At 39.2% G+C, this 27,911-nt stretch overlaps 1 protein-coding gene across 1 annotated transcript in view; it reads left to right on the forward strand.

Moving 5' to 3' along the window:
- LOC136856745 (dynein intermediate chain 3, ciliary) overlaps positions 1 to 27,911 on the forward strand; it is a 153,377-nt gene that overhangs the window by 124,792 nt on the left and 674 nt on the right. The window contains exon 7 of the mRNA XM_067134833.2: positions 18,045 to 18,191. Within this exon, the coding sequence (XP_066990934.2) occupies positions 18,045 to 18,191 (147 nt within the window). The remainder of the gene's footprint in view (positions 1 to 18,044; positions 18,192 to 27,911) is intronic.

A 27,911-nucleotide genomic window follows, 5' to 3' on the forward strand; every position in this document is an offset into this window, starting at 1 on the left:
AGAAAGCTACTCATCAATAACATGGTCACCTGCTCAAAAAGATTATGCCACATACTTTTGGGTCCTGAGAGAAGGCAAGCGAAGCGGGTGCCATCATCCTACTGCTTCACAGTATCAGAGGAAGTTGCGGGGAGCTGCCATCTTATGCATTTAGTACTCCACCAGCTTATACTGTTTAACCCTACTGTTCCTAACTGAGAGATGTTTGCATGTTTCATGCTGAAGTTTATCCTTATTATATATATGAGAAGATCATGTATTTTATTGTTAACAGTTTTGAAAATATAAAAAGCAGCATTGAACTTCATCTCTAATTCTGAAGGTATCCTTGCATTTTTGCACAACACTTGCCCTTTAACATAGACAAAAGTCATCCACTGTCTGTCTTGCTGGAAATAATGCAAGTCAATGAATTCAGATACCTTGGTTCATTAGTGCAGAAGAAGAAAGTGGTATCAGCTGCTGAAGTTCATAGTAAGATTGGTCTTGCTGCAACTGGCTTTGTATCACTTCATTGGTGCTTGTGGAAGGAACACAGGGTCATGATCAAAACTGAAGTGCGCACATTTCACTTCCTTTATTCTTCTGGGGTATGGTTCTGAAATGTGGACAATGCTGAAAACAGCCAAGCAAACTGGAGGTATTCCAATTGTTGTGTCTCAGGTCTCTTTGCATGACCAGCTTCGTAATAAAACCGTCTGGCTGAAGTGTGTAAAACAACGAACAATCAAAGCTCAAAGATCACGGTGGCCTGGCCACATACACTGAATATCCAAATGGTGTCTACCACACGGATTATTCTGGCAACAGAGATCTGCACATTGTAAAAACCCAAAGAATGTCTCCCAAGAAAACCTGAGCAAAGCAGATTGAGGATGACCTCAAAAGCTGAAGGCTTAGCCTTCTCAATGCCATACATGAAGCCCTTAGCTGCCAGGCCTAGAACATCATTTTATGTTCATGGATCCACTGTAATGTATCACCCTCAAGGTCCCATTCATCCAGCCATAAGTTAACCTCTTAACTGGGTGTTATTGATGTGCTTGGTGTAACCTGCCCTGTGTGTTTTTTTCAGCAGATTGTGTTACACAGCAGGATAGGCAGAAAAGTTAGTCATATCATTCACCTGTGGTACAAGAAGTAAAATAAAGGCATTTTAATTAATAAATTTTAATGTTAGAGAAATTTTAAACCATTTTTACATTAACTGCAAGGTCATTTACCTATTTGAAATTTGAGTGTTTTGTTCATATGTCCATATGTTAGAACCTAAAATTAAAACAAAAAAGAAAGGAATATTTACGAATTACACCTAATGCTAGTGACATTGTGAAAGATTTTACATTAACTTCACGGCCAGTTACGTCATTTACCTCACCAGAACTGCAGTGATTTGTCTCAGAGATAGTTTTCAAAAAGTAAGGGGTTGCGATACTTTCCCGTTTGGAGAAGTACATACTGTTTTCTGGCTTATGAACAATCCCCTGCAGAATTAGAAGTCCAATTAGAGATTTTATCTGAGTTAGATTTGTATCCACCCAATCTCCCGCTCGTGACCGCAGTTTCAAGTTCGGATAGGCTTCTAAAGCCTGTTTAGCATACACATGGGTCTGTTCGGCAATAAGTTGAAACATGTCATTTTCTACGAACTGTTCAAAATATTCCAACACATTGGATTCATCGTCGAAGTCCACATTTACACCACTAGCACCAGAAAATACGAATTTCTGACGTGAAACACCACGCGGCGGGAAAGGTTGAAACATGTCTAGCACTTGGTCTTCATCCGATACGTCATATTGTTTATCTTGTTCTTCATTCTCATTCTCTGAACCACTTTCACTATCAGAATCATCATCATCTGTATCAAGCCACTCATCTTTGGAATTCTGAGAACATAAATCGTCACAATCGTTCTCTAAGTGTTGAATAATCTCGTTTCCTTCGAGCGTTTCGAACTTACGCCTTGAACTAGATGCTGCCATATTTGGCCTACTGCGGACAAGTAACACCGTACAGTTGTAAAATAAAAACCAACAAGCTTCAAGGAGCATGATATGTGGTATTTGCTGCCATAGTGCAGGAAAAACATCAATTAAGACGATGATACATGACGCGGCAACGTGGCTCGTCATACCCAGGAGATATTCGCGGTAAAAGACGAGTACGAATATATACGTCATGCCCAGTTAAGAGGTTAAGAAGAAGAAGAAGAAGAAGAAGAAGAAGAAGAAGAAGAAGAAGAAGAAGAAGAAGAAACAACAACTTTCCCTTTAAACAATATCACCACCGTCACTAACATTGAAATACATTTGGGAAGGTGACATGCAAACACAAACATGTCCTCATTTTAAAATATCTGAGATACAGTATGGAATGATGCCTACAGGAATGTAAATACATCATGCACACCCGAACATGTCCCATGATACAACTCTGGTTCAGAGCAAACACAAACTTTTCCACGCATAGGTTTCCTTCAAAGAAGAACTAGTCTAAAATGGCCAATAGCAGCTGCTGATTTGAGTCATGTGATTTCCAGTATACGGAAGGCCAGACTTTCCCATGCTGAGCTGCTGTTAACAGTGTCAGACTTCCCTGTTAATATTTATTATTATTATTATTATTATTATTATTATTATTATTATTATTATTATTATTATTATTATAATACAGTAAAATGGATGAAGAATGTGTTCTTGTGGATATTGCAAACAGGGGTATCACAAAAAGAAAGAAGAATGAATCAAAACGTGAGAACAATGGGACAAGTATGATTCAAACCATGACAAGGCTGGCCGTGTTTCTGCTAGAGTAGAGAAACGTCTACAAATAAAAGCTAACCACTGTAACAGAAGAAACATACAAAGAGGTCTACCAGCCATTGGGTGATGTAAGAACCCTTGGTGATGATTGGAGAGTTATTGATATGAAATCACTATCTAAGGGCCTAAAAAATTTAGATCACATAAGTGAAATGAAGAGGATTTACATACAGAAGTAAAACGCTATGGAAAACACTCATATCAATGTGGACGGAACCGCATTCTACATGTCACAGCAAGAACTACTAGGGTGGACATCTCTTCTGAAATGCGGATGGACTCTAAAGAGACTCTTCAACCAACAAATAGCTGAAGTATCCCTCAGCCACCCAATCCCAGATGCAAGGAAAAAGAAAAAGATGTTGACAGTTTACTGAAATCTATTTTCGGAGAAGGCTGGCAAAACCTGAGGGACGTACATTGGTATACATCCATTATTGACTACATTCCCTATTGAGCAACTCAAAGCAAGAGAAACCTTCACGTGAATGTTTAGAAGATTATTGTGGTTTGTATGTTTAAGTGTTACAACCATCTCAAAGACCTTTCTAACAATATCTGATGCCTTTGCTATTCACTGTATTTTGCCATGTTGATTTCAAATAATTCAAACAATTTTGAAGAGACAAAATGTCAGAACGTTTGGTGTAAGACTAAAAAGCAATTCCATGTTACAGCAGTCAATTTCTAATCCTTTATCCCTTTCAGACCTGGAGGTGTAAATTTTTGTTTGTATGTCAAAAACAGACTAAAATGCTCTTAAATACATATATTTTTAATTTATTTTACAAAATAAAAATTAGCATCTGAATAAAATGCACCCACACAACTGTGTGTGTCAGGACTTAATTCACTACTTACAAAAAGCAAAAATCAACTCAGTACATGAGAATATACTGAAACGGGAATGCCATGATGACATTCTCCGTCAAAGTATTTCCAACGTAATTCGTGCTAACACCCATCTGAAAGAGTTGGAAAGACCGCTGTGCATGCAGGCAGCAGAAATGACAACGAGGCCTGCAACCGCTCGCTGCAGAGAGCCAGCCAAGGCCAAGTGACGTCACTATCGAACTTTCCATTCCTTCTATTTGAATATCTTAAGAATGGAATGAGCTATCAAAATTCTAAACATATCATTGTGTAGCCCCTTATCACAAATGAAGATGTACCAAGTTTCATAAAAATTGGCGGGAGATTAGCCGAGTTATTAAAGGTAGAAGAATCTTGAATTTGAAACCACATGGTCTGGTCTACGCATATAAAAAGGAGCCCGCTCAGCTAGTAGAATACGAGTCTGGCTCCAAGATCAACTCCAGAACACGTACCAGCCACACGGCACCTGGAAGTGGCCTTGGAACGGATCCCTCAACCAGCCACGCCACTTGCCATGGAAGTCAACACACAGAGAGTCCTTCCACCTGCAACTACAACCACCACCACACCTACTCCTCCCCAGCTCTCCTTCATTGCTGAATCCGGCACCAAATGAAATGAAATGGTGTATGGCGTTTAGTGTCGGGATGTGTCCGAAGACTACGGCTCGCCATGTGCAGGTCCTTTGATTTGACGCCTGAAGGTGAGCTGCGCATCGTGATGAGGATGAAATGATGAAGACGACACATACACCCAGTCCCCGTGCCAGGGGAATTAACCAACTATGGTTAAAATTCCCGACCCTGCCAGGAATCGAACCTGGGAACCCTGTGATCAAAGGACAGCACGCTAACCATTTAGCCATGGAGCCAATCCGGCACCAGACACACTATTAATCACTCCCGTTTTCTTCAACCAACTCCGTCAGGTATTAATTCCTTTTTACTTTCCCACCCCAATCACCTCATGCCATATTTGCCACTCTGCTTCGCTTCAACATGTGCTGGGAGGGTATCGCAGACATCCAGAAAACTGTTGCTGGGTTCATAATCCAGGTCAACGGGGATGCTGCTGCCAACCTGCTCACTACAATAGGATCTCATCATCTCGGTTTAAGCACCCCTCCTTCAACGCCTCCCACCCATTAAACCTCCGCCTACTCCTGCATGCTATTGACTCCTCAGCTGCGTAATATGAGGTGAAGATAACATCCTTGCCAAACTTAAAGCCGAAGGCATCCCAGCGAAAAAGGCATTCAGGGTAAAGGACTCAACAGGACACACCTACATGGTTCGAATCCTACTGCCGACACCTGAAGACGTGGACTGATTACTGGCCAGCGGAGTTTCAATCTACAGACACCATCGCAAAGTGGAGCCATCCCGAGCCCCGCCACTACAATCCATCATGTTTGAGCGATGCCTCCCACATAATAAACACCCTACCACTCAGTGCCCATCAAAACATCCTGTATGCGGTCATTGCAGCCAACAGCACTATACATCAAGTTGCCCCAACACCCGTCACCCTCCCCTGTGTCACACTTGTGGAGGCAATCATCCAGCATATTCACGCCATTGCAGAAGCCACCCTGCACCTTCCCAACACCGACCTGAGCTCATAGCTCCTATACGAACCATCGACATGCCCACACCACCCAAATGTTCCCTCTTCCCACCACCTACAGTTGAAGATCTTCTCCGCTTCTTAACAATTTCCCTACTGAATATTTATCCCTACCACAGATCGTTAGTCCTCCCTCATCTACAAACCGTATGAACCAAACATTCTACCTACATTTTTCAACCACTCACTCGGGCTTAAACTCCCACTTCAGTTTCACACCTCTTGAAACTCTTGTCTAAAAGCACTCCACATTCTCCAACTCCAGCCAGTAAGCTCTATCTCTGATACATTTCTTCTCTCGTAAATGTAACCACTCAAAATTATGATACAAATTTGTTGGTGTGTCAGTTTGCTAAGAAAAAATTTTTTTGTATTTAAATTCAGTTTTCTACTTTCATACATGTCCTTCCAGGCATAGGATGGCAAGAAAATTCCTAGTATCATTTGTTCAAACTGTAGATTGTATGTATGTTTTATATATATATATATATATATATATATATAGAAAAATATATATAGGAAAGATAAAATAAATAAATAAATAAATAAATAAATTGTAAAATCCATAGGTATAGGCAAAATTCCTCTCCCATCTCCTCCTTCTTCACATCCTTTACCCACCTCCTTCTTCCATCACATCTCCCCAACCCGCCCGCATCTCTTGGCCAGAGAGAGGGAATAACCATCTAGGTGGCCCGTCCCACCCCTTCAGGGTGGAAACATTTATAGATAGATAGCTAGTAGAAATCAGTTTCTTCGTGTATTTGCAGCTGCCACGACGTATGGGCCAGCAGCGGAAAGTTATATTCGAGGTCGTTACCCTGTCTGGCTGGGTGCCTATGACAGACGTATTGCAAAGTGTGAGTGTTCCAGTTTAAATTTCTAAGTGTCAGAGGTGCGAACCTAGAACTCTAACTTTGTGTGAGATTGGAGATGTTAAATTACCTCAAGTTGTTAATAGTGATTGACTTGTATAAACTGTGACACACGTGTAACAAAATTCGCTTCGTAAAGTGTCCAACTGAAAGAGCTTCAATAATTGACATTCTTCCTACAAGTAAACAATCGCAAAGTGACTTGTGTAATTCATTTCAGTTTGTAAAGACTATACATTAAATTATTTCATAGGACTGTTTTGCATGAACAGCGCTCTAACTTATTCTCAAATGACTGTGCCTTCGTAAGAGAGCTTATTTGCAAAGCTGTGCTTTAAAATATTTCATAAGACTGTTTCTCAGTGATAAACTTAATTCCCCTTTTGTAAGATTGTGCTTTTGAATTTTCACAAAACTGTGCCTCAGTGAAAAAACTTAATTCCCTTTTTGTAAGACTGTGTCTTCGCAACAGTGTTCATTTCACAAACTGTGCCTTAACTTGTATTTAGACTGTGCCTTCATTACTGCATTTACCGTGTTTCAAGTATTACTTAAGACTGTGTCTTAGTGACAATTTGCTTCTTTTCGTTAGACTGTGGTAAAGTAACAGTGGTCATTTCATTTCGTAAGACTGAACCATAGTGTCAGAGAAGGTTTCAGACTTTGTAATTGTGTTACCCCACTAACTTAAATTTCATCGACGAGTGTATCGGGCGACGATTATTTCATATTTTTGAACTGTGCTAATCTTTCTTTTCATCATAATCTGTGATACTGAATTAATTTGAATTTCTTCGATAAGTGCATTGAATGACTAACATATTATTTGCATTGAATCTTTTTAACTGTGGAACTTGTAGATAACACGAACAGTGTCATGTGATAATCTTCAGTGCAGTGCAGTAAAGAAGTGTCATATCAGATCCTGTTGACATTCTTTGTCTACACACTTCTTTACTCCCTTCATGGGATTTCAGTGGAATCAAGTCTAAATTAATTACTCCATGCTGCACGCTGACATCAGACGTCAGACTCCCAGGTTGAGTATCAACAGAACTTTAAGGGCCATCAACCACCGTGGGATAACGTGGTGCCATGGTGCTGAGAGGAGTTCCATGGTGATGGGGGAAGGAGTACAACAACATGGGACATCATCGTCGCTGATGGACAGGTGATATAAGTTGTTTAAATTGAATAAACGCAAGGTTCAACTTAATAGGAACTTATTATACTACCCTTCTCTCTCTGGTTTTCCTGGCATGGACCATACATGCCCTGACATTAACCCATGCTCTCCGCTGAATTAGAGTATGGGCATTTTCGGTTACAGAGAAAAGGTAATATATTATAAGGTAGCTCCCAAGACATGGGGCTCAACTAGAGAGTATAAAAAGTGACCCCTAGGAAAACAGTGATTTCTTTACATTCAAGCACAATTTCTTAAATACAATAAATTCTAACAAATTTAGTTCACAGTGACTTTGATAAATTAGACTTGTAGCACAGAACTATGATTAACTTTAAATGACACAAGTGATCATTTCTTGTGTGTGTAAATTACTTAAACTTTTCAGGCACAGTAGTCGAACTTTTAGGCACAGTGTATTATGTAAGTGTTTAATATTGTGTTGGTGAATTATTGAAGTTTGCCATCAGACAATAATGGTGATTTTAGTCTCAGTTGAATGATTGTATTTTCTGCCTTTTGTGAAAATAACAATATTAATATGGAGAATATATTAGCTGCCATTGAGGCTTTAAAAGTCAGGCTAAATGAGAGGATTTCGGAAATTAACGCTAATCTAGGACGTAGGATTGCTGAATCAAACGCTGCCTTAGGAAGTCATATTGATGCAACTAACACCACTTTAGGAACCCAACTTAGAGAGTCAAATGCTGCCTTAGAAAGTCGTATTAGGGCAACCAATAGTGGCATGAACCAACTTAGCGTTAACCTTGACAATCATTTCGTGGAAGCTAATGAAGTAACTAATGCTAATATAATTGAGCTTAGGGAAGCTAATGAGGCTAACATTATGAAATTAACAGAATCTGTTCATAAAAAATTTGCAGAAGTTAATCGTAATCTAGAACTAGACTCAATAATTCAGGCGCCGAAATTGAGAAACAGTTTGAGGAGTCTAACAAAAGAATGGATTCTAAGTTCACGGAGATTAATGAAAGATTAACATGTGACTTAGAAGCCAACAAAGAAGAAATTAAATCACAAGTAGCTGAGGACTTAAAAACTGCTTTTCCTACTTCTCAGGAGGTTATTAAAAACGTAGAGACTTTAAAAGAAGAATTTCAGGAGTCCATGCACAGTTGTTGCTCGCACAAGCCAAGATGGCTTCCATACAAGACAACCTCTACTTGAGAAGTTAGGAAATGAAATTAATTTGTAAAAAAACTCAGCAATAGGAGACTGATAAACGTTTCAAGATACAACTTGATAATGCTCATACACAGATTACTCGCATAGGTCATGACGTAGCAGAAGTTAAGGCTGACTTAGAGAAAGAAGTTAAGGAAGTTGAGAATTCCATACAAGGGAAAGTTAAAACTATCAAACTTGAGCTCCAAGGAAATATGGAATCTCTTAACAGCAAGGTCTCCCAAATAGAACAAGATGTCTTATCATTTAGTTTTCAAACTATCAGTGGAGAAACACTTAACATTTCTACAGCTTTTAAAATGACTGAGGAAAAGCCAGCTAAATTTTAAGGGAAGGAGGAGTATATGGCTAAAGAGTTTCACCTCAATCTCGAAGAGTATATTCAAGAAAACTGCATTAAACCAGATAGTCAGTTGCGTATAGCATCCCAATTGTTAGAAGAAAGGGTGTTGATGTGGTATACTGCTTTCAAATTCAGTATCAGGACTTACCAAGAATTTAAGAAAGCTTTACTTAAGCGGTTTTGGAATTCTGAAACTCAGCATTTAAGTAAACTCCAATTATATTCCCGAAAGTACAATACGTCCATCAATATTCTTCACAATATTCATATTTCCTAATATCTCAACTTAAAAAGATGCAGTTTTTCAACCCTCCTCTACCAGAACAAGAGCTTATTCAAGTAATAACACTTCAAGTTCCATCAAATGTTCAGGAGATATTAGTAGCAGCAAATGTGCAAAATTTAGATCATCTTGATGATGTCTTGAGGAAACTTGATACAGCTCACAATGAGAACTTAATGAAGTCTAGCAAAGCTAAAGAAGTCACAATGAACCCCGTCGAAGTAACGACTCAAGCTCGAGTGAACTCAGAACGTCAAGAAGAGAGCTCATAGAGATGTACCATTCCGGTATAGAAGATATAGGAAACGTCTCTACGAAGAAAGGGCTATATTTCAACAAGGACCTTCATGGAGACAAACAGTAAATCAACCTAATAATAATAATAATAAAAATTCCCATCAGGAAGAACTAGAGAAACATTGGAGAGATATGCGGGAATATGTATGAAACAAGAATAGAGAAGATGGTTTACCCAGAGCAGCTTCTTTAGAGTACCAAAGAAGGAATGAAAAGACCAAGATGAATCCCAAAACCATGGGTACCAAAAAAATTCTGTTGAAGCAATAAGAAGATTGCCTGAAAACCCGGATGAGGGAGAGATAATCTGTAGTACAGCCATCAACTATGGGTATTTGGATGATGCTGATTTATTATATGAGGATTCTACAACAAGCCAACCCAGAATACAGTGTAGTCTACCACTCATTAGCATCAAATTAGGCAATATTAATGATAATTCGTTAGTGGATTCAGGTTCACAGGCTCTCTAATTTCTCAGAAATTAATTGATGTAGCGCAAAAGATGACCAACATTTCCATCCTACCTGTTGCCCAGGCTAAGGTGAAAGGGATTGCTCCAGATAAGGACACCAGATGCAAATTCCAAGCATTTCTTGAATTAGAAATTGGAGGTGTCAAATTTCAACATCTGTTCTTAATCTTAAACCAGATGAAATTTAACCTAATTCTTGGGTCTGATTTTCTAATACAGCATGGAGGAATTATTGATTATCCTGCCAGCTTAATTAAATTTTACGATGTCAAGTCTGTAGAGCTACTGCTGGTTAATGATAATGAGGTAAAGTATCAGGGATTTGATACCACAGTGGAGATAGTAGAAGTCAAGATGAGCGAGGCTCCGCCTGTCGAAGCATGCATTCACGAAGAGGGCGGACCCGAGGAAGTGGGACCCATTGAAGACCAGGAAGCATCCGTCATCGATGATGAATTTAATGAAGGTCACTACAACTTCACGATGTATTCCAGTGTAGCTGAGAGCCCAGACTTTGATAATGAAGCGGCAGAGGCAATTCAAGAGATTTTCAGAAAAATTCCAGATGTGTTTGATGACAAACCTGGTGTCATTGAGGGTTTTGAACACCATTTAGATGTGACAGACACTTCACTCTACTAGAAACGGCCTTACTCGTACCTGGAAAATACCCGAATGAGGCTTGAATTGTAATTAAACAGATGGAGAGCGATGGTATCATTTCAAAATGCGTCACGCCATACATCAATCCCTTAGCCACCGTGAGGAAACCTAACGATAGTTTACGTGTATGCCTTGATGCTAGGGCTTTAATTGAGAGACTCATTCTCGAGTATGACCATCCTCCTTTACTCCGGGATGTAATAAGGAAATTTCATAACATGGACATTTTTTCTGCAATGGACATGGCTTCATCATACTTCCATATCTTTTTGGATAGAGAGTCAAAAATTTACTGGGTTCACTTTTGAAAATGTCTCCTACGCATTCAATAGGCTTCCCTTTGGAATCAAGAACTCTGGTGCAGTTCTCATCAGAGCCTTAGAGGAACAACTCTCTGATGTAGTAAAAGCAATCACTACGATTTATGTTTATGACATTCTCATTGTGTCTGAGTTCCTGGAACAACATATAGATGATGTCCACAAAGTACTTAAGGAACTACATGCCAAGAACTTTAAAATTAATGCCAAGAAAAGTCAATTTTTTAAACCTGAGGTTTTGTTTCTAGGCCGTCTTATCAGTAGGGAAGGGATTAGGCCCAATCTGGCAAAAATTCAGTGTATCATGGAATTTCCCAAACCCACCAAGATGAAGCACATCAGACAGTTTTTGGGACTTTGCCAATTCTTTGCTCAACACTGCCCTCATTTTACAAAAACAGTGTCACCTCTTCAGCAGTTGTTGAGAAAGAATAATAGGTGGAAATGGTCTGATGACTGCGAGAAGGCATTTGTAGCTACAAAGTAGATGTTGAAAGACATGTTCAGCTAGCCTATCCCACTTCTGAATTACCATTGTGTATTGAATGCGACGCTAGCTGCATAGGGATCAGCACTGCTTTATTCCAAATAAATTCTGAGCAACCTGAAATTCAAATCTTTCTCTTGTTCATGAACCGCAAGTTGAGGTCTCATGAAAGAACTTATCTCTTGCCATCGTTCATTCCCTTCTTTATTGAAAGAAAATAATATTTGGATATCCCGTGACCATTTACACAGATCGCCAGGCATTACATTCATCCTTAAATCAGATATCACAAGTGAAAGAATAACCTGATGGGCGCTGTTTATACAGCAATTTAACATCACTGTGGTTCACAGGCCCGGGAGAAAGAATCTTCTTGCCGACGCATTGAGTCGGAATATGGTGGATGAAATCACGGTCCATTCAATCAAAGTTATGACCGAGGAAGATGAAGAATTTTTGCGAAGAATCAAGTATCTACCCTCAAGCACAGGGAAGAGATCTATGTCATGAACTTATTCACTATTTCAAAGGTTCCATTCCTTTAGACGATGATGACTATGGCTGTATTTTGCAGATAGTTCAGAAATTCTGCTATCATGACGGTTTACTCCATGAGTACTTAGATCATACGAGAACTAAGCATCATATTTATGCTCCACCCAAAATTAGGACTGCTATTGTTTGGCACTGTCACTCGATCTCTAGACATGCTGGGACAAAGTCCTGAATTTGATCGAGGAACAGTTCACTTGGGAATACTTAAGATGTGACATACGCAACATCATCAAAACTTGCAACGTTTGCCAGAAGGTCAAGCCTAATAACAGGCTTCTCAGGGAATTTCCACGACCTCTGATTTCAGAAAAACCAGGCGAGATATTCGCGATGGATCTCTATGGAGTGCTGTCTAAAGCGTCACTTGGCAATCGACACATCGTCATCACTGTCGATGTATTCTCCAAATTCACCATGTTGCTACCCATCCAAAAGGTGAACGCCAGGAACATCTTTCAGAGAATATGCCGAAACGGTCTTCCTGAGATGGTCAAGCCAGAATTCTTATTGACAGAACTCAGTTTACTTCCGTAGAATTTCAAACAGCATTGGAAGAGAAATTCTATCCAACATCCGGAAACCAACCCAGTTGAATGCATTATGCATGAGATTGTTTGATTTTGCAGGCTGTATTGTGGTACTCAACAATGGAAATGGGTTGAGGTTCTCCCCATGAAGCAATGAATAGTCAACACAACCGTTCATGAGTCTATCCAGGACATTTTCCTCTGACGGTGCACAAGAACCTCACTCCGGATAGACCGTGGGATCGGACTTTGCCTATTCCACAGGATGCTGTGGTTAGCCAGAAAATTTGCATCACCTTAGGCAACCTTTGCAGGTCGGCAACCTGGTATTGATGCAAAAACCTGCTGTCTCGCATCCTGAACAGAGAATCTATGCCAAATTCTGTCCTTTGCTTGTAAGATGTTACAGGATTAATACAGCACTAGATAATGGTGTCTACGAGGTGGAACAAATGAATGGCAACGTCAAGGGAATATTCAATGCTGCCAACCTTAAGAAATACTTTGAAAGAAGATAGATAAAAAAGAAAATCTTGTGCCAACTTTCTTTTTCCCTGAGCAGGGGGGAAATGAAACAGGAATGCAATCACGACATTCTCCATCAAAGTATTTTCAACATAACTCGTGCTAACACACATCTGAAAGAGTTTGAAAAGACCACTGTGTGTGCAGGCAGTGGAAGCAACGACGAGGCATGCAGCCACTCACTGCAGAGAGCCAGCCAAGGCCAGGTGACATCACTATCAAACTTTCCATTTCTTCTATTTCAGTATCTTAAGAATGGAATGAGCTATCAAAATTCTAAACACGTTATCATGTAGCCCCTTGTCACAAATGATAATGTATAAAGTTTCAATAAAAATCGGCAGAAGGATAGCCGAGTTATTAAGGGTAGAAGAATCTTGAATTTGAAACCACATGGTCCAGCCTATGCATATATAAAGGAGCCTGCTGGGCTAGTAGAAATCAGTGTCTTTGTGTATTCCCAGCTGCCGCGATGTACGAGCCAGCTGTGGAAATTTATATTTGAGGTCTTTACCCTGTCCGGCTGGGTGCCTATGACAGACGTATTGCAAAGTATGAGTGTTCCAGTTTAAATTTCTTAGTGTCAGAGGTGGGAACCTAGGAAACTTCATGTGAGATTGGAGTTGATAAATTATCTCAAGTGTGACACGTGTAATAAAATTTGCTTCGTAAAGTGTCCAACTGAAAGGGTTTCAATAATCAACATTCTTCCTACAAGTAAACAATCACAAAGTGACTTGTGTAATTCATTTCAGTTTGTAAAAACTATACATTAAATTATTTCACAGGACTGTTTTGCATGAACAGCACTTTAACTTAATTCTCAAATAACTGTGCCTTCGTAAGAGAGCTTATTTGCAAAACTAAATAAATTAAAACTAAATTAACTTATTATCATAAGACTGTGCTGTAGAATATTTCATAAGACTGTGCTTCAGTGAAGAACTTAATTCCTAGAATATTTCATAAGACTGTGCTTCAGTGAAAAACTTAATTCCCTATTGTAAGACTGTGCTTTTGAATGTTCACAAAACTGTGCCTCATTGAAAAAACTTAATTCCCTCTTCGTAAGACCGTGTCTTCGCAACATTGTTCATTTCACAAACTGTGCCTTAACTTGCATTTATTAGACTGTGCCTTCATTACCGCATTTATCATGTTTCAAGTATTACTTATGACTGTGTCTTAGTGACATAATTTGCTTCTTTTCATTAGACTGTGCCAAAGTAACAATGTTCATTTCATTTTATAAGACTGAACCATAGTGTCAGAGAAGGTTCCAGACTTTGTAAATTGTGTTACCCCACTAACTTAAATTTCATCGACAAGTGTATCGGACAATGATTATTTCATATTTTTGAACTGTGCTAATCTTTCTTTTCATCATAAACGATAATACTGAATTAATTTGAATTTCTTCGATAAGCGCATCGAATGACTAACATATTATTTGTGTTGAATCTTATTAACTGTGGAACTTGTAGGTTATACGAACAGTGTTGTGTAATAGTCTTCAGTGCAGTGCGGTAGAGAAGTGTCATATCAGATCCTATTGACATTCTGTGTGAAGTCTACACACTTCTTTACTCTCTTCATGGGATTTCAGTGGAATCAAATCTAAATTATTTATTCCATGTTGTGTGCTTGATATCAGACTTCCGGGTTTGAGTCTCAAGAGAATTCCAAGGGCTGTCAACCACCGTGAGATAACGTGGTGCCATGGTGCTGAGCAGAGTTCCATGGTGAGGAGGAAGGAGTACGACAATGTGAGACATCATCGACACCAATGGCAGCGTCTCTCCCTACCTCTGTCTGGACTTTCTAAACACTACTGCTTGCCTGTAAAAGGTGGTATAACTTGTTTAAATTGAATAAACGCAAGGTTCAACTTAATAGGAACTTATTATACTACCCTCCTCTCTCTGGTTTTTCTAGCATGTACCGTACATGCCCTGGCGTCAACCCATGCTCTCCGCTGAATTAAAGTACGGGCAGTTTCGGTTACAATACGTATGTACATATTACTGTTTAACTTCTTTTCTTCGCTAGGCTGAAGATGTCTCCAAGAGGGATGAAACATGTACCTATAACTTCGCTTTAAGAATAAAAACGTCTGTAATTATTATAAAGGTAGTATGTTAATATCTTTAAACTGTTCAGAGTTGAAGATGTAGGCTAAACATGTCATATTACTTGTAACTTAGGTTTTTCATGAATAAAACTTTGAATTACTAGCGAACTTTAACTTGATAGTGCTAGCCTTCATGTGAAGAAACTGAGTTTCACATTATTTGTGAATTTAGGACAGTGTGTGAATGGAACTAATATTCACAATTCAGAAATTGAATTAACAATATTATTTCACATCTTTGAATAGAATCTTGCGAGTGAACAGGACTAATTTTGCTCAACTGTTTGCATTCTAATAGTGTTGTAATGTAAAGGTGCATTTGAACGAGACTAATTTCACGTGTCAGGCATTTTACTTCTAACGCCCAGTTGAAGTGATTGTCATTTACCTCAATGTAAATAATATTTCTATGGTATCTAGTAATGTTCATTTCAATGAATAAACTCTTCAAACAATGTAAATAGAATCAAAGTGATCTTTAAATACTGTAGGTCATGACAAGTGTTTGCGTCCTCAATTCTCCAAATATTCAGAGCACTAATCCCCTTTGTTATATCAGGAAGTGTGCAGGCTCGATTCCATTAACATTCGGCTGCAAAAATTGTTTGAATTCTGTTAATTTTTTGTCTCAAGTCAGAGACTAGTGTAGTTCACTTTAAAGAAGTGTCTCGTGTCTGATTCCATTGACATTCATGGGAACAGTGAAAATCAGTTATAAATTGCACTTCATTACTCACCCATCCTAGAAGTCCAGGGGACTTACACATATGTGTGCTGCATTATTCCAAGAGAGTGAACCCTGCAACTTGAACTCCTAGATCTCTGAGACCTTCCAGAACATCTGAAACTTCCAGAACTTCAAGACTGTCCGGAGCAGCCCTCGAGGAATTAGTACGTGGTTCCATGGTGCCAAGAGCTGTTCCATGGTGAGGATAGGAGGAGCAGTGGAGGGAATATTCATTGCTGCCAACCTTAAGAAATACTTTGCTCATTCAGAGTAAAACCCTCTCACTCCTTGTACCCACTCCAATTTAATGTGCTATACTAGCCCAGCGTTCAATCTCGTGTTCTTCAAGCTCAAAAGTATGGTTATTACCTGGTACGATATATATTCCTTTATTTAGGAAACTGTCAGTGGGTCTGCCATAACACACAGTATTGTTTTGCTATTATCTATTTAAGGAGTACAAATGGTTCTTTAAAGGAAGCACGGACCCACCTAAGGCAGCATCGACAATCATGGCTAGGTAGCTTTCCTTAATGGTACATCTCTTTCATAACTCCTGGTATAATACTTCTTGCTCCCACTAACAATCCATAAATGGTAACTGAGTTTACGTGACATTTCTCCATGATGTAATTGGATATTGGGGTGTAAATTGTCTGCTTCTCAGAGTGCACATTGTGTGCCTGTTGTTTGCCTGATTCTAGCTGTTTTGTTGGATCTAATATTACTGAATGATCTCTCCGTTTATCCATGGCTAGAATATCTACTCCTCTTGTGCTACTATTTAAAGCTAAGGAGTTCACTTCTTCATATACCTCCCACCTGTTATTGTCAAAGCCTTCTGTGATAAGGCCGCAAGACATTCATAAGCAATGAGCCAAATGGACAGTAGCTGAAAACATGTACCAAAGTTTCTGTCTCACTGGATGCAAACCTGGTTTCTACCATACAAGCCATGTCTGCCATCATTGTAATGCTTTCAGCCCACTCTGACGTTGAAAGACCTATTTTCTTCCGTAAATCACTTATTTCATTGAGGGTGCTGTGCAAAGAAGGCAATTCCTTGACCTTTACTTTTAGGGAGAGAGCATCATTTTTAAAACCCCTTGTTTTTGACCCTCTCCCTGATAGCTTCCCTGCCGTTTGTTGTTTTTCCTTTGGTTATGTTGTAATTACAAAAGCATTCAAATTTTTCTTTTTCAGTATTTCTCCCTCAGAGTGCATTTACATTATTAGATTTTTCAGGATATTTACCATGTTATGATGTTGAATAAATTCTTCCCACTGGGCCTTAATTTGTAGGTGAATAAATCATGGCATTGGAACATCAATAGGAAGTGCAAGAATCCCTTTGAGCTTGCTCCTGAACATCTGGTCCACATCATTAAGGAATCCTTTTGGCAACTGATCGAGCGGAGCATTCTGTAACAGATACACCAGTATTGGCCATATGGTTATTTTTAATTTTTGATGAGCTTTCAGAAGTGGAGTAGTGATTAATTTCTCCAGTTTATGTTGAAGGTTATTAATAACTTTATTACAGGTTATGGTGATTGTCTTAGAGAAATCTACTCTCAAATATTTAATTATTTCACCACTGCCAATGTTTTTGATATTTATTTTCTCTGATGTACGGAGATTTATTCCTTTAAGATTTCCTTTATTTAGGGAGTTTTAAATTTTTATGCGTATCGTGATCCTTCTGTTTCCTTTACTGATTCCTTCATGTTTTGAAGTATCAGAACTTTTCAACTTCTGATTAGAGTTGAGAGAGGATGTATTTGCTGGGGCTGTACCTTAATTAAGGCCACGGCCGCTTCCTTCCAACTCCTAGGCCTTTCCTATCCCATTGTCGCCATAAGACCTATCTGTGTCGGTGCGACGTAAAGCCCCTAGCAAAAAAAAAAAAAAAAAAAAAAAAAAAAAAAAGAGAGGGGATGTACATCTCCTTGCAACAGTAATCACTACTCCCACCATCACTAAGTGATGCAGCCAGTAGACAGCAGACTCGTAAGCTAACCACAGAACATTCGTAACGCCATCCCAGTCCAATAGGGAGTTGGAACGTACAATAATATGTATATAGTAAGTGATGATTTCCACTGTGTTTTCAGGTGTGTGACTACCAGTTGAAATGCATCAGAGTTCATGAAGACGGTCAGCTGATAGCTGTAGGAAACAACATGGGGACTTCCTATTTAGTGGAGGTGTCCGAGGGCCTTACCATCAACCAGTGGAATGACAAAGCTCTGCTCACTATGGTGAGTATCACAGTTTGTTTTTGGCCAATAGCAGTCCATAAATATGAAATTAAAAGGCATTAAACCAAATTCAGCATTGGATGGAATGGTGACGTTGCCTTACTTAGATATCTAGTTCTGCCTGTGGCCTATGTAAAGGCTTGCAGAGGCTACTAATCTGCAGTGGAATGCAGCTTCTGGTTGTGGAGAGCTCATCAAATGCTCACCATACCCTGTCATCATAATTTGACATTTTTGGAATGTGTTATCAGTTATTACAAGTGATGAATTTTATTCTTGATTCTGTATTGTCTTAACAATGTTTTAAAATACAATTCTTTAAAAGAATATATTTGTAATGGTCAACCTGTTCAATACAATGTTGATACAAGCCACTTAAAACTAAATGGAATGCACACTCAGAAAAATTAGTAAGACTATGTCATGTTTCAACCCTTTATGGGCTATCTTTAGCTAGTATACATTAAATAAAGACATCTTAAAATTCTTGAAGTGAAATATTCAGATAAAAAAAAGCTTGATTGACAGAAAAGTTTAGTTTGGATGCATTAAAAGTTTTTTATAACATAATGCATTGTTTATCGCAGTCTTGATGAAATTCCAAAGTGAGAACAAAGACGAAGTGATGACCATTATGGTCGATCTTGGTAGCTACAATCCAATGCTGATTATAAAATACACCTGGCTGGAGGAGTTGTTTCTTGTGTTATTTGTGGACCTCTTATCTTACAGAGTAACTTATAGGGTCTCTCATATAAATCCAGACCAAGCGCATGGTTTTTGTACTCTGCACTACGGCAGCTGCAGTATGATATAGTTCTTGACCTTGCAAGCAGCCTGCATGTGTTCCACCTGGCAAGCATGAGTCGCCAATCTGAATGTCAGCTGTTAACTGAGTGAGACAGTTATTGCAATACTATATTTTCGTATGTAAATTAAAAGTTATTTTAAGTATGAGTCGGCTCGACAGGTACGCGTTGCATTTGTTCAGCAATTTCCTGGTGAAGTGCCACCTTCACGAGCACAGATTCACATAATTGTAAATAAATTTGAAACAACTGGCTTAGTACTCAATAAAAAATATGTGCACACACGAACAGTTTTAACAGAGAAAAAGTCAGATGACATTGGTGCGAATCTTGAACGGTCACCGAATAAATTACTCACAAAATTGACACAAAATGTAGGGGTTTTGGTTTCTTATGCACACAGAGCTACCAACCGGTTACATATCAAACCGTACAAGTTTACACGGGTCCATTGTTTAAAACCTGCTGATCCATCCACAAGAGTGAGATATTGCGAGTAGTATCTTGCATCATTGAATGATCATTTATTCGACCCACAGCTTGTGTACTTTCAGGATGAGGGGGGTGGTGGTGGGGCGTTTTCATTCCTCACCGAAGTGAGGCGGGCCACTTAGAGGGTGTCGCCCTCTCTCTGGCTGGGGGAATTGATGGGGTTGGGGAATTCTTTATTTGGGGATGGGGATTGATAGGGATTGTTTATTGAAGTGATATATTTTGGCCTCTTGGCTAAGGGGGGTGATTTTTATTTGGTGATTTATTTATCACCTTGTGTTTTTTAAATTTTGAGAGTTTTAAGGTTTAAACGCACTAGTGTTAATTTGCTTGTATGTTGTTGGTTTTTGTCTTTATAGGTTACTGGAATTGTTTGGAAGTTGGAGATTTTTATAGGGGGCTTTTTTTTTTTTTTGAAAAAAAGGGATTTTCAATGTGTGCAAAACTTGGGTTTCACCCAGTCTCCATCTCTTTGTTGGTGGTAGGTTGATTTATTATAGATTTAAGGAAGTAAAGTGGAGTGGTTGTGAATAATGGGGATTTAAGATCCATTTCTAGTAACGGGGAGACGATGGGGTTTTTGTTCTCTTTGGCTCTATCGATATAGCGTTTAGCGAGATGTGAAATGAAGTCTTCGAGTGTAGGGATTGGGTAGATGTTATATAGATTCGAGGTATGGTAAAGTGGTGGTAGGTGGAGGGCTAATCGGACAAGCCGGCATTCCATTGAAAATAAGGGCTTCAGAAGTTGAGGATTGGTTTTGGTCCAGGCCGACCATGCCGTGAACCCATAGGTGATTGCCGAACGAATGAAAGAAGTATATGTTAATAATAGAAGTTTAGAATTTAGACCCCAGTTTGTTCCAGCTAGGTGGCGAGCCAGTTGTGATCTTTTCGAGGATTGTTTTTGGAGTAGCTTGAAATGTGGTCGCAAGGTGAGAAATTCATCTATTGTTATGCCCAGATATTTTAGTGAGGGTTGTGTTGATAGAGGTATGTTTCGTACAGTGAGTCGGAGAAGGTTGGGGTCACGGGTTACGGAGAAACGGTGGCGGCGACGACGGATGAGGATTGATTGATTCGAAGATGCCATTTATCGCACCGTGATATAAAAGAGTTAAGATAAGGTTGAACTAGCTGGTTGATTTTTGCAACTGAGGTGAGTGGTGTGAGTATCGCGGTGTCTCCAAATTGAAGTAGCTTTATTGGGGCTGGTGGTTGTGGAATATCGGCGACAAATAGGATGAAGAGGAGTGGGGACATTGGGGATCCTTGGGGAACACAAAATTTCATGTAAAAGGGTGGTGAAAGTTGTTGTTAGATGGATATGTTGGCAGAGCGGTGGGATAGATAGGAGTTGATGAGTCTGATATAGGTGTCTGGTAATGCAAAAAACCGGATGAGGCCTGGTTTCATCTTAATGGACATGTGAACAGTCATAACTCTTGCTATTGGTGTGCAGAAAATCCTAATGGTGTTTATGAAGTCCTTCATTATGATAGGAATATTGGTGTTTGGTGTGCTGTTAATGCAAGACGAATAATTGGGCTATTTTTTTGGAGATGACAGTAAATGCAGTGAGGTACCAAGATGACATTTTGATGCCGTTCTTCCATCAGTTAACGAAAGAAGAAAAATTGTGTGGGTGGTTTCAACAAGATTCAGCCCCTGCTCATACAGCAGAAGATTCCCTTCTTACAATCTCGGAAGTGTTTACAGACAGAGTGATCAGCGCTGGTTTATTCCCCCCCTCGTTCTCCTGATCTAACAGTGTGTGATTTTTACTTGTGGGGTAAACTGAAATGAAAAGTGTTTCGAACAAATCCTCAGACATTGGAAGAACTGAAATAAAACATTATGAATGAAATCAGAAACATTATCGTGGTAGAATTCACTTGCGTCAACCAGAATGTGGTTACCAGATACAATGCCTGTATAACGCAAGAAGGACGCACTTTCCACTTCTTTTATATGGTAAGAAATTGTATAAGATTGTACACACGCTTAAAGCAGGATGGCCGCACGCAACGTAAGTTTGGCTGAGGCAGCTGCTGTAGTGCAGAGTACAAACACCGTGCGTTTGGTCTGAGTTTATATGAGAGACCCTGTGTATGGTGAAATGTGGGGATCAAGTGGAATGTGAGTATAAAGTTTGTACATTCCTCTTCTATGAAAGGTGTCTCCTAAGCACAGAGCTAGGAGCCGCAATGCACTGAGGTAACCTGTAACTTTTAATATTCCTTCCTAACAGAACACACATCGTCTATGAATTGGGAAACCCTGAGCTTGTAATCCTTGATACAGAAACAGAATAGCCAGATCCAGTGTTGCATAACAAAAGAATGAATGGTACTGTACTATATTAATCCCTGAAAGAATGTTATTACTGCATGCTACTTTACCCTGGTCTTTAAAAGATGTCAGTCCAAGTCATTGATCATAAACAGATTTACACAATACATTGCCTTTATTGTGTTTTACAAAAGATCCTGGAAAAGTACTCATTAATAGGGGTGTGGTTTTTAAGGGGAGTAAGACCGAAATATTGTGATTTTTGACCAAAAAATCAAATTTTTAATCTTCACCTTAAAAATCCCCAAATTCGTTTTCCTCTCTCAAATCCTGTTATCACTTTCGTCTGAACACAATTTTTTAATATACAGCAAGCATGCGCCCCTTTCTCTCATGTTTTCAGACAATATCAGCTTCAAAGTTCTTTCGGATTACCATTTTAATAATCCCGCTGGAATATACACTGACTGAGCAAATGTCATGAGATAGCGGAGCACTGATGCTCAGGTGTGTTGTCTGCGCACCACACGCCCCCTGTGCCAGCAGCAGTTGTATAGGAGACCTTGTGAGCAGTGGCTGTGCATGTGACAGGTGTAACATGGAACGTCGTCGTGAGCAGACATCGTTCGAACGGGGTATGTTGGTCGGTGCCCGACGGATGGGAAGTGCGATTTTGGAAGTGGTGTGGGAATTCGGCTTCACACGATCAACCGTGATCAGGGTGTATCGTGAATGGTTGAATGCGGGTGTCGTCGCCCACAACAGAAGAACGACCGGCCGTCCAGCCACCCTCGATAACCGTGACCGGCGACATCTGAGACGGATTGTCAATAGTGAGAGACGGGCAACCGTGCAACAAATCATGGCTCAATTCAACACAGGCCATGCTAGACACGTCTCCCAGTGAACAATCCGTAGGAACATGGGTTCTATGGGGTATGGGAGCCGGCGCCGCACACGGGTGCCACTGTTAACCCAACGTCATCGGGCACAACGACACGCATTTGTCGCCAGTCACCAGGGATGGACACTGGAATAATGGCGTAATGTGATATGGTTGGACGAATCACGATTTCAACTGCACCATGCCGGTGGGAGGCCCTGTGTATGGCGCAGACCACATGAAGCGATGGATCCCGCCTGGCTCGAAGGTCTGGTCCAGGGCGCTGGTGTCTCTGTTATGGTCTGGGGTGCATTTTCCCGGTATGGAATGGGCTTCCTAGTTGTTCTGGAAGAGACTTTGAATGGTTCGCGGTATGTTGAGCTGCTCGGAGACCATCTCCACCCATTTTTGGCCTTCCAGCGCCCAGATGGTTCTGCGGTGTTTCAAGGTGATACGCGCCGCCACATCGCTCCCACGTCGCCTGGGGATGGTTCCAGGAACATGCAGTGGAGGTCAACGACTGCCATGGCCACCCAGGAGCCCTGATATGAACCCTATCGAGCATATCTGGGATGTCCTGGAACGCAGGCTCCGTGCCATGGATCCTGCACCCACGAACAGACCAGCATTGGCAGCCGCTCTGCAAATGATTTGGTGTCAGCTGCGTCCAGAGGACTACCAGGGACTTATCGAATCACTTCCACAGCGTCTCACTGCAGTTTGCAGGGCCAGAGGAGGCCCCACACGCTATTAGGTGACTATCCCATGACATTTGCTAAGTCAGTGTATATACCTTGTAGTAGGTATAGGCTGTCCATAACAGGGAACACAAGCCTGAGGGAGTAACTTACAGTCCAGAGTAGTTTTAAAGCAAACAAGTTTCTTAAAAATTTCAATTGCATTTTTCTAGCTTAAAATATTTTTAGCTAATCGCCATTTATAAAATAATCGTTGTGACAGATTTCTTATCAGATTCACCTGAAATTTTCTGCTAAAGTTTCAGTATATACAGGAATTAAAAGTAGTTCTGCATTTTATTATCAGTTGTATTTTACCTTCATATTTTTTTATTTCTTTTCCCCCTAAAATAGCACCAAACTAGAGTTTTGCTTATTGCATGAATAACTCAAATTTGAAAACTTATATCTCCAATAGTTTATATCCGACTGCAAAACACAAAGTTATTATTAAGTATATGGGTATGTTTGACAATTCTTTCAGATTATAACCCAAAAATAATAAAAACTGTGTGGCAAGGAGCATTTTATGCAATATGTAAAAAATAAAATAAATTAACTAATCAACTTCAAATTTTGTGTGGTACTCTAGCTTATTAATATATGCTTGTTTTTTTAAGTTGGTTGCGATATGTGGTAAATTGTATAAGTTACAAATTTCAGTCATGACTTCCCTTAAGACAGTTTTCATTATGTTCCAGGAAGTCAGTTCTTGTATTCTTAAAGGACAGAGCTTTTTTTTTCTTCTTTATCGTGGAGGAAGCATATGCACATCAGGAATTCTAAACTTCTCCAAGAAGGGACAGTTATTCATGTGTCTTTATCATGTGTAAGAGATAAATTAAGGTCTATACTTCACAGTTATCAGCAGGAGGAGACTTAACTGTATGTCTGCATAGAGGTCAGTACTACAGGAGCATGTGGCACAAGAAGCAGCCAACTGTAATGAGTTCTTTGTCCATTTTGAAATCACATTTATATTCTTAAAAGTTTTCTGCTCGCTTTGTATTCCTGTTAATGTCTTTATTCTGAATGTGTTATTGCTTGGATTTTATATTTACATCAATATTTTAATGCTCTATGTATTGTTTTATTAGTCTGTGCATTGTTTAGGGTAATATATCAGATTTGTTTTTTTTACATAGTTTATGCCTCCACTGCAGCACTTTAATCAGTCATATACATTAAAGTGTAATAGTATTAAATAGAGTCAGCTTTTCAGCTTCTACCGCTCCCAAAACTGCTTCATCCTGTCGGACCTGGCTGCCCTTTGGTTGTCAGTAATGGTGTACTTCCTTCATTCAAATGTTATGAGTTTGAATTGTAAGTGTTTATTCCTTAGGATCCTCTTCTCTTCTCTGCCTTCAATTTGGAGCATTGACAAATTTAAAATTAATGCATTCACTGGCAAAAAAAGTGAAAGAATATGCATTTCAGAAAAAATTAATGTTGGTCTGTTTCAAACCTTGCATAAATCAAATCAGACCAAATCAATTTTATTATTATTATTAATTATATACAGTCATATCAGCATACACTTTATTAAAACATAACCGGTTTTCGGACTCTAAGGTCCATCATCAGTGTTAAAATACAAATTTAATTTCACATAAGTGTGTCGTCAAAATTGGTTAAAATGAGTTTAAAATGTAGCCCTGTTTACATCAACTGTAAAAATAAGAAAAAGAAAAAAAATTCGGGAGTATACAGGCTCACTTGTGACGACTGTAAAATGTTTTATATAAGAAGAACTGGGTGAACCTTAAATCAAAGATATCAAGAACATTTCAAGGCAATAAAGTACAACAGATATTCATCTTTTGCGGAACACATTTACAACAATAACCACAGCTTTTTAGGAATCGAAAAGGACATGAAGTTAATTATGGATTTGAATTAATTACACGTGAAAACATTGAGATAGTTTTGGCACAGACAAGGGAACCAGATAAAATTTTAAATGAAACAATCGCAAGCAATATTTTGTTTACAATCTTGAGTTGACGTAACATCAGGTGCTTCCAACGAAACCTTGAGGTGACGTAACATCATGTGCTTGCAGCGCGGTTCCGTACTTAAAGCTTGTCAGTACTCGACCAACAGCCTGAGCACGAGGAAAAGCCAGCCCTTCCTATGGTATGTACCTTTTACAACAACATTGTAAGTTTATAGGCCTATGTATTATTTTCATACTTTTACACTTGTTTTTTCTTTCTTATTTTTACAGTTGATGTCAACAGGGCTACATTTTAAACTCATTTTAACCAATTTTCACGACACTCTTATGTGAAATTAAATTTAAATTTTAACACTGATGATGGACCTTAGTGTCTGAAAACCGGTTATGTTTTACTGAAGTGTGAGCTGATACAACTGTATATAATTAATAATAATAATAAAATAACTACATCAGCACTGTTAATAAGAAATGGCTTTGATATTTTATAATGATTATAAAACCAAATCAAATCATATTACAATAATAGGGTAATGTATTGTGAGTTAATTAGCCTGTTTGACAATTTTCAGTGCAATAATTAATGTATATTATGGATCATGACAAACACAACATCAATACTGCTGTTTGCCACCTTTGGACAAAAATAAGCACAAACAGCTGTCTGAAGGTTTATTCCTGTGAATTCTCGTGCTGTGTATTTTTGTGGACATTACAACTTATCTACAACAGTTAGTCTCATTTCTAAATCAGGTCATAATGGCTCTTTCTCCTGAAAATGCAGCAAGGGACATGGAATTAGTGAACATGTGACAGATGTGAAAGGCATGTCTTGTTCTAATGTGTACAGAGACAATATTCCAGGAGGCCCAGTTCTGGTCAAAGGAGAAGGACTGTTGAGCGCAATGACCACTTTGTCATACCGCAAGTTCTTTATGCTTGACACGCAACAGCTGTGGAGACCGTAAACCTTTGCAGCAAGTGTGGGGCATGAACATGCAAAAGTACAGTAAGAAGGAGGTTGTATGAAGTGGATTCTCAGTCCAAGAGTGCCACCATGTGAGCACCATGCCTCTCGAACGAAATTCCATCAAAACTGGACTGTGGACCAGTGGAGCTCAGTGCTATTTACGGATGAATCCAGATTCTGTTTGAAGGCAGCAGAGAGAAGGGAGAAAGTTTGGAGAAGGCTCAGGGAACATTATTCACCCTGCTCTTTCTCTGCAAGGACACTGTTCAGTGGAAGCTCTGTCATGATCTGGGTTGGGATTACCATTGATGCACGCACAGAGCTTCTGTTTGTTGAGAATGGGAGTCTGACAGCCCACCGATACATCGAGGAGATTTTATTGGATCATGTGGTGCCTTTTGCACGTGTCATCAGTAAAATGTTTATATCCTGATGCCTGGCAACGCTCTCTCACACGTTGCTGTCTGTGCACATGAGTACCTGAATGAAGTCGGGATTGAGCGCATGGTGTGGCCTGCTTGTAGCCCCGATCTAAACCTGACTGAGCACGTCTGGGATATGCTGGGGAGGCGTGCTAGGAGTCGTTACCATGACACACTGACTCAACTTCAGGCTGCACTCCAGGCAGAATGGCAGAGAACATTCCAGATTGCATCCTGAGTATGCCTGATCAGGTCACAGCTATAACTGCGACTAGAGGTGGTAAAATATGTTGCAGATATATAGAGTACCATACAACAGGGCAAAGATCTACATTTTAACATTTCCAGATTTAAGTTGGTGCACAGTTGTGATTGTCATGATCAATAATGCTTCTCAATTTAAAATGCGCTAATTAATTTAAGATACACAGCCATATTGTTGTAATCAAACAATTGTACAATGTTTCATATGGACTATCATTACATTTTGTTTGAAATACATTGCATTCCATTTTTCATTTATTTTATTCTTTATTTTATTTTTTGCCTGTCGGTGTATTATATCTTTAAATAAAAGATCCATGAATAGGAAACTGGGAAAAAGGCAGGAAGAGGAAGAAAAGGATCTAATTGAGATATGGCAGCCTAGAACATAGTTGTGTTTCTCAATAAATGTATATAACCAATATTTAATATGAGTCACGTCATAACAACTGACAAAAATTAAGCAAAAGGTAGCACGTTATCTCAATGAATTAAAAATGTGTGGTGGGAAAGTATGAACTCAGATAAACCTGTCTAGTTTGTATGACTTTTTAAAAATTCAGGATAGATTCTATGTAAAAAGGTTAAAAAATAAGGCATTGTAGCAGAACAGAACTTACTTTAGGAGGCTAGAGATATTGCTGAGAGAGGAGGTCTAAATCTGGACAGCTGCTAACTTCACTTTGGAAAATTTAATTATAATGGAAATGGAACAAACAGATACAAAAGCTAGGTTGGACAGGAACACTGATTAACAATAAACTGTCTGTATTTTAAAATACTCTGAGGCAGCTGTAAATTGAAGCTTTGAATATCTGTAGGTCCCAAGAGGTGGACAGTGTTTGAGAGTAAGTAAAATGGAAACAGCTACAATTCCCATCTCATATACTCCATG

Source organism: Anabrus simplex, chromosome 1, assembly GCF_040414725.1.
Source record: "Anabrus simplex isolate iqAnaSimp1 chromosome 1, ASM4041472v1, whole genome shotgun sequence".
Lineage (NCBI taxonomy): Eukaryota > Metazoa > Arthropoda > Insecta > Orthoptera > Tettigoniidae > Anabrus > Anabrus simplex.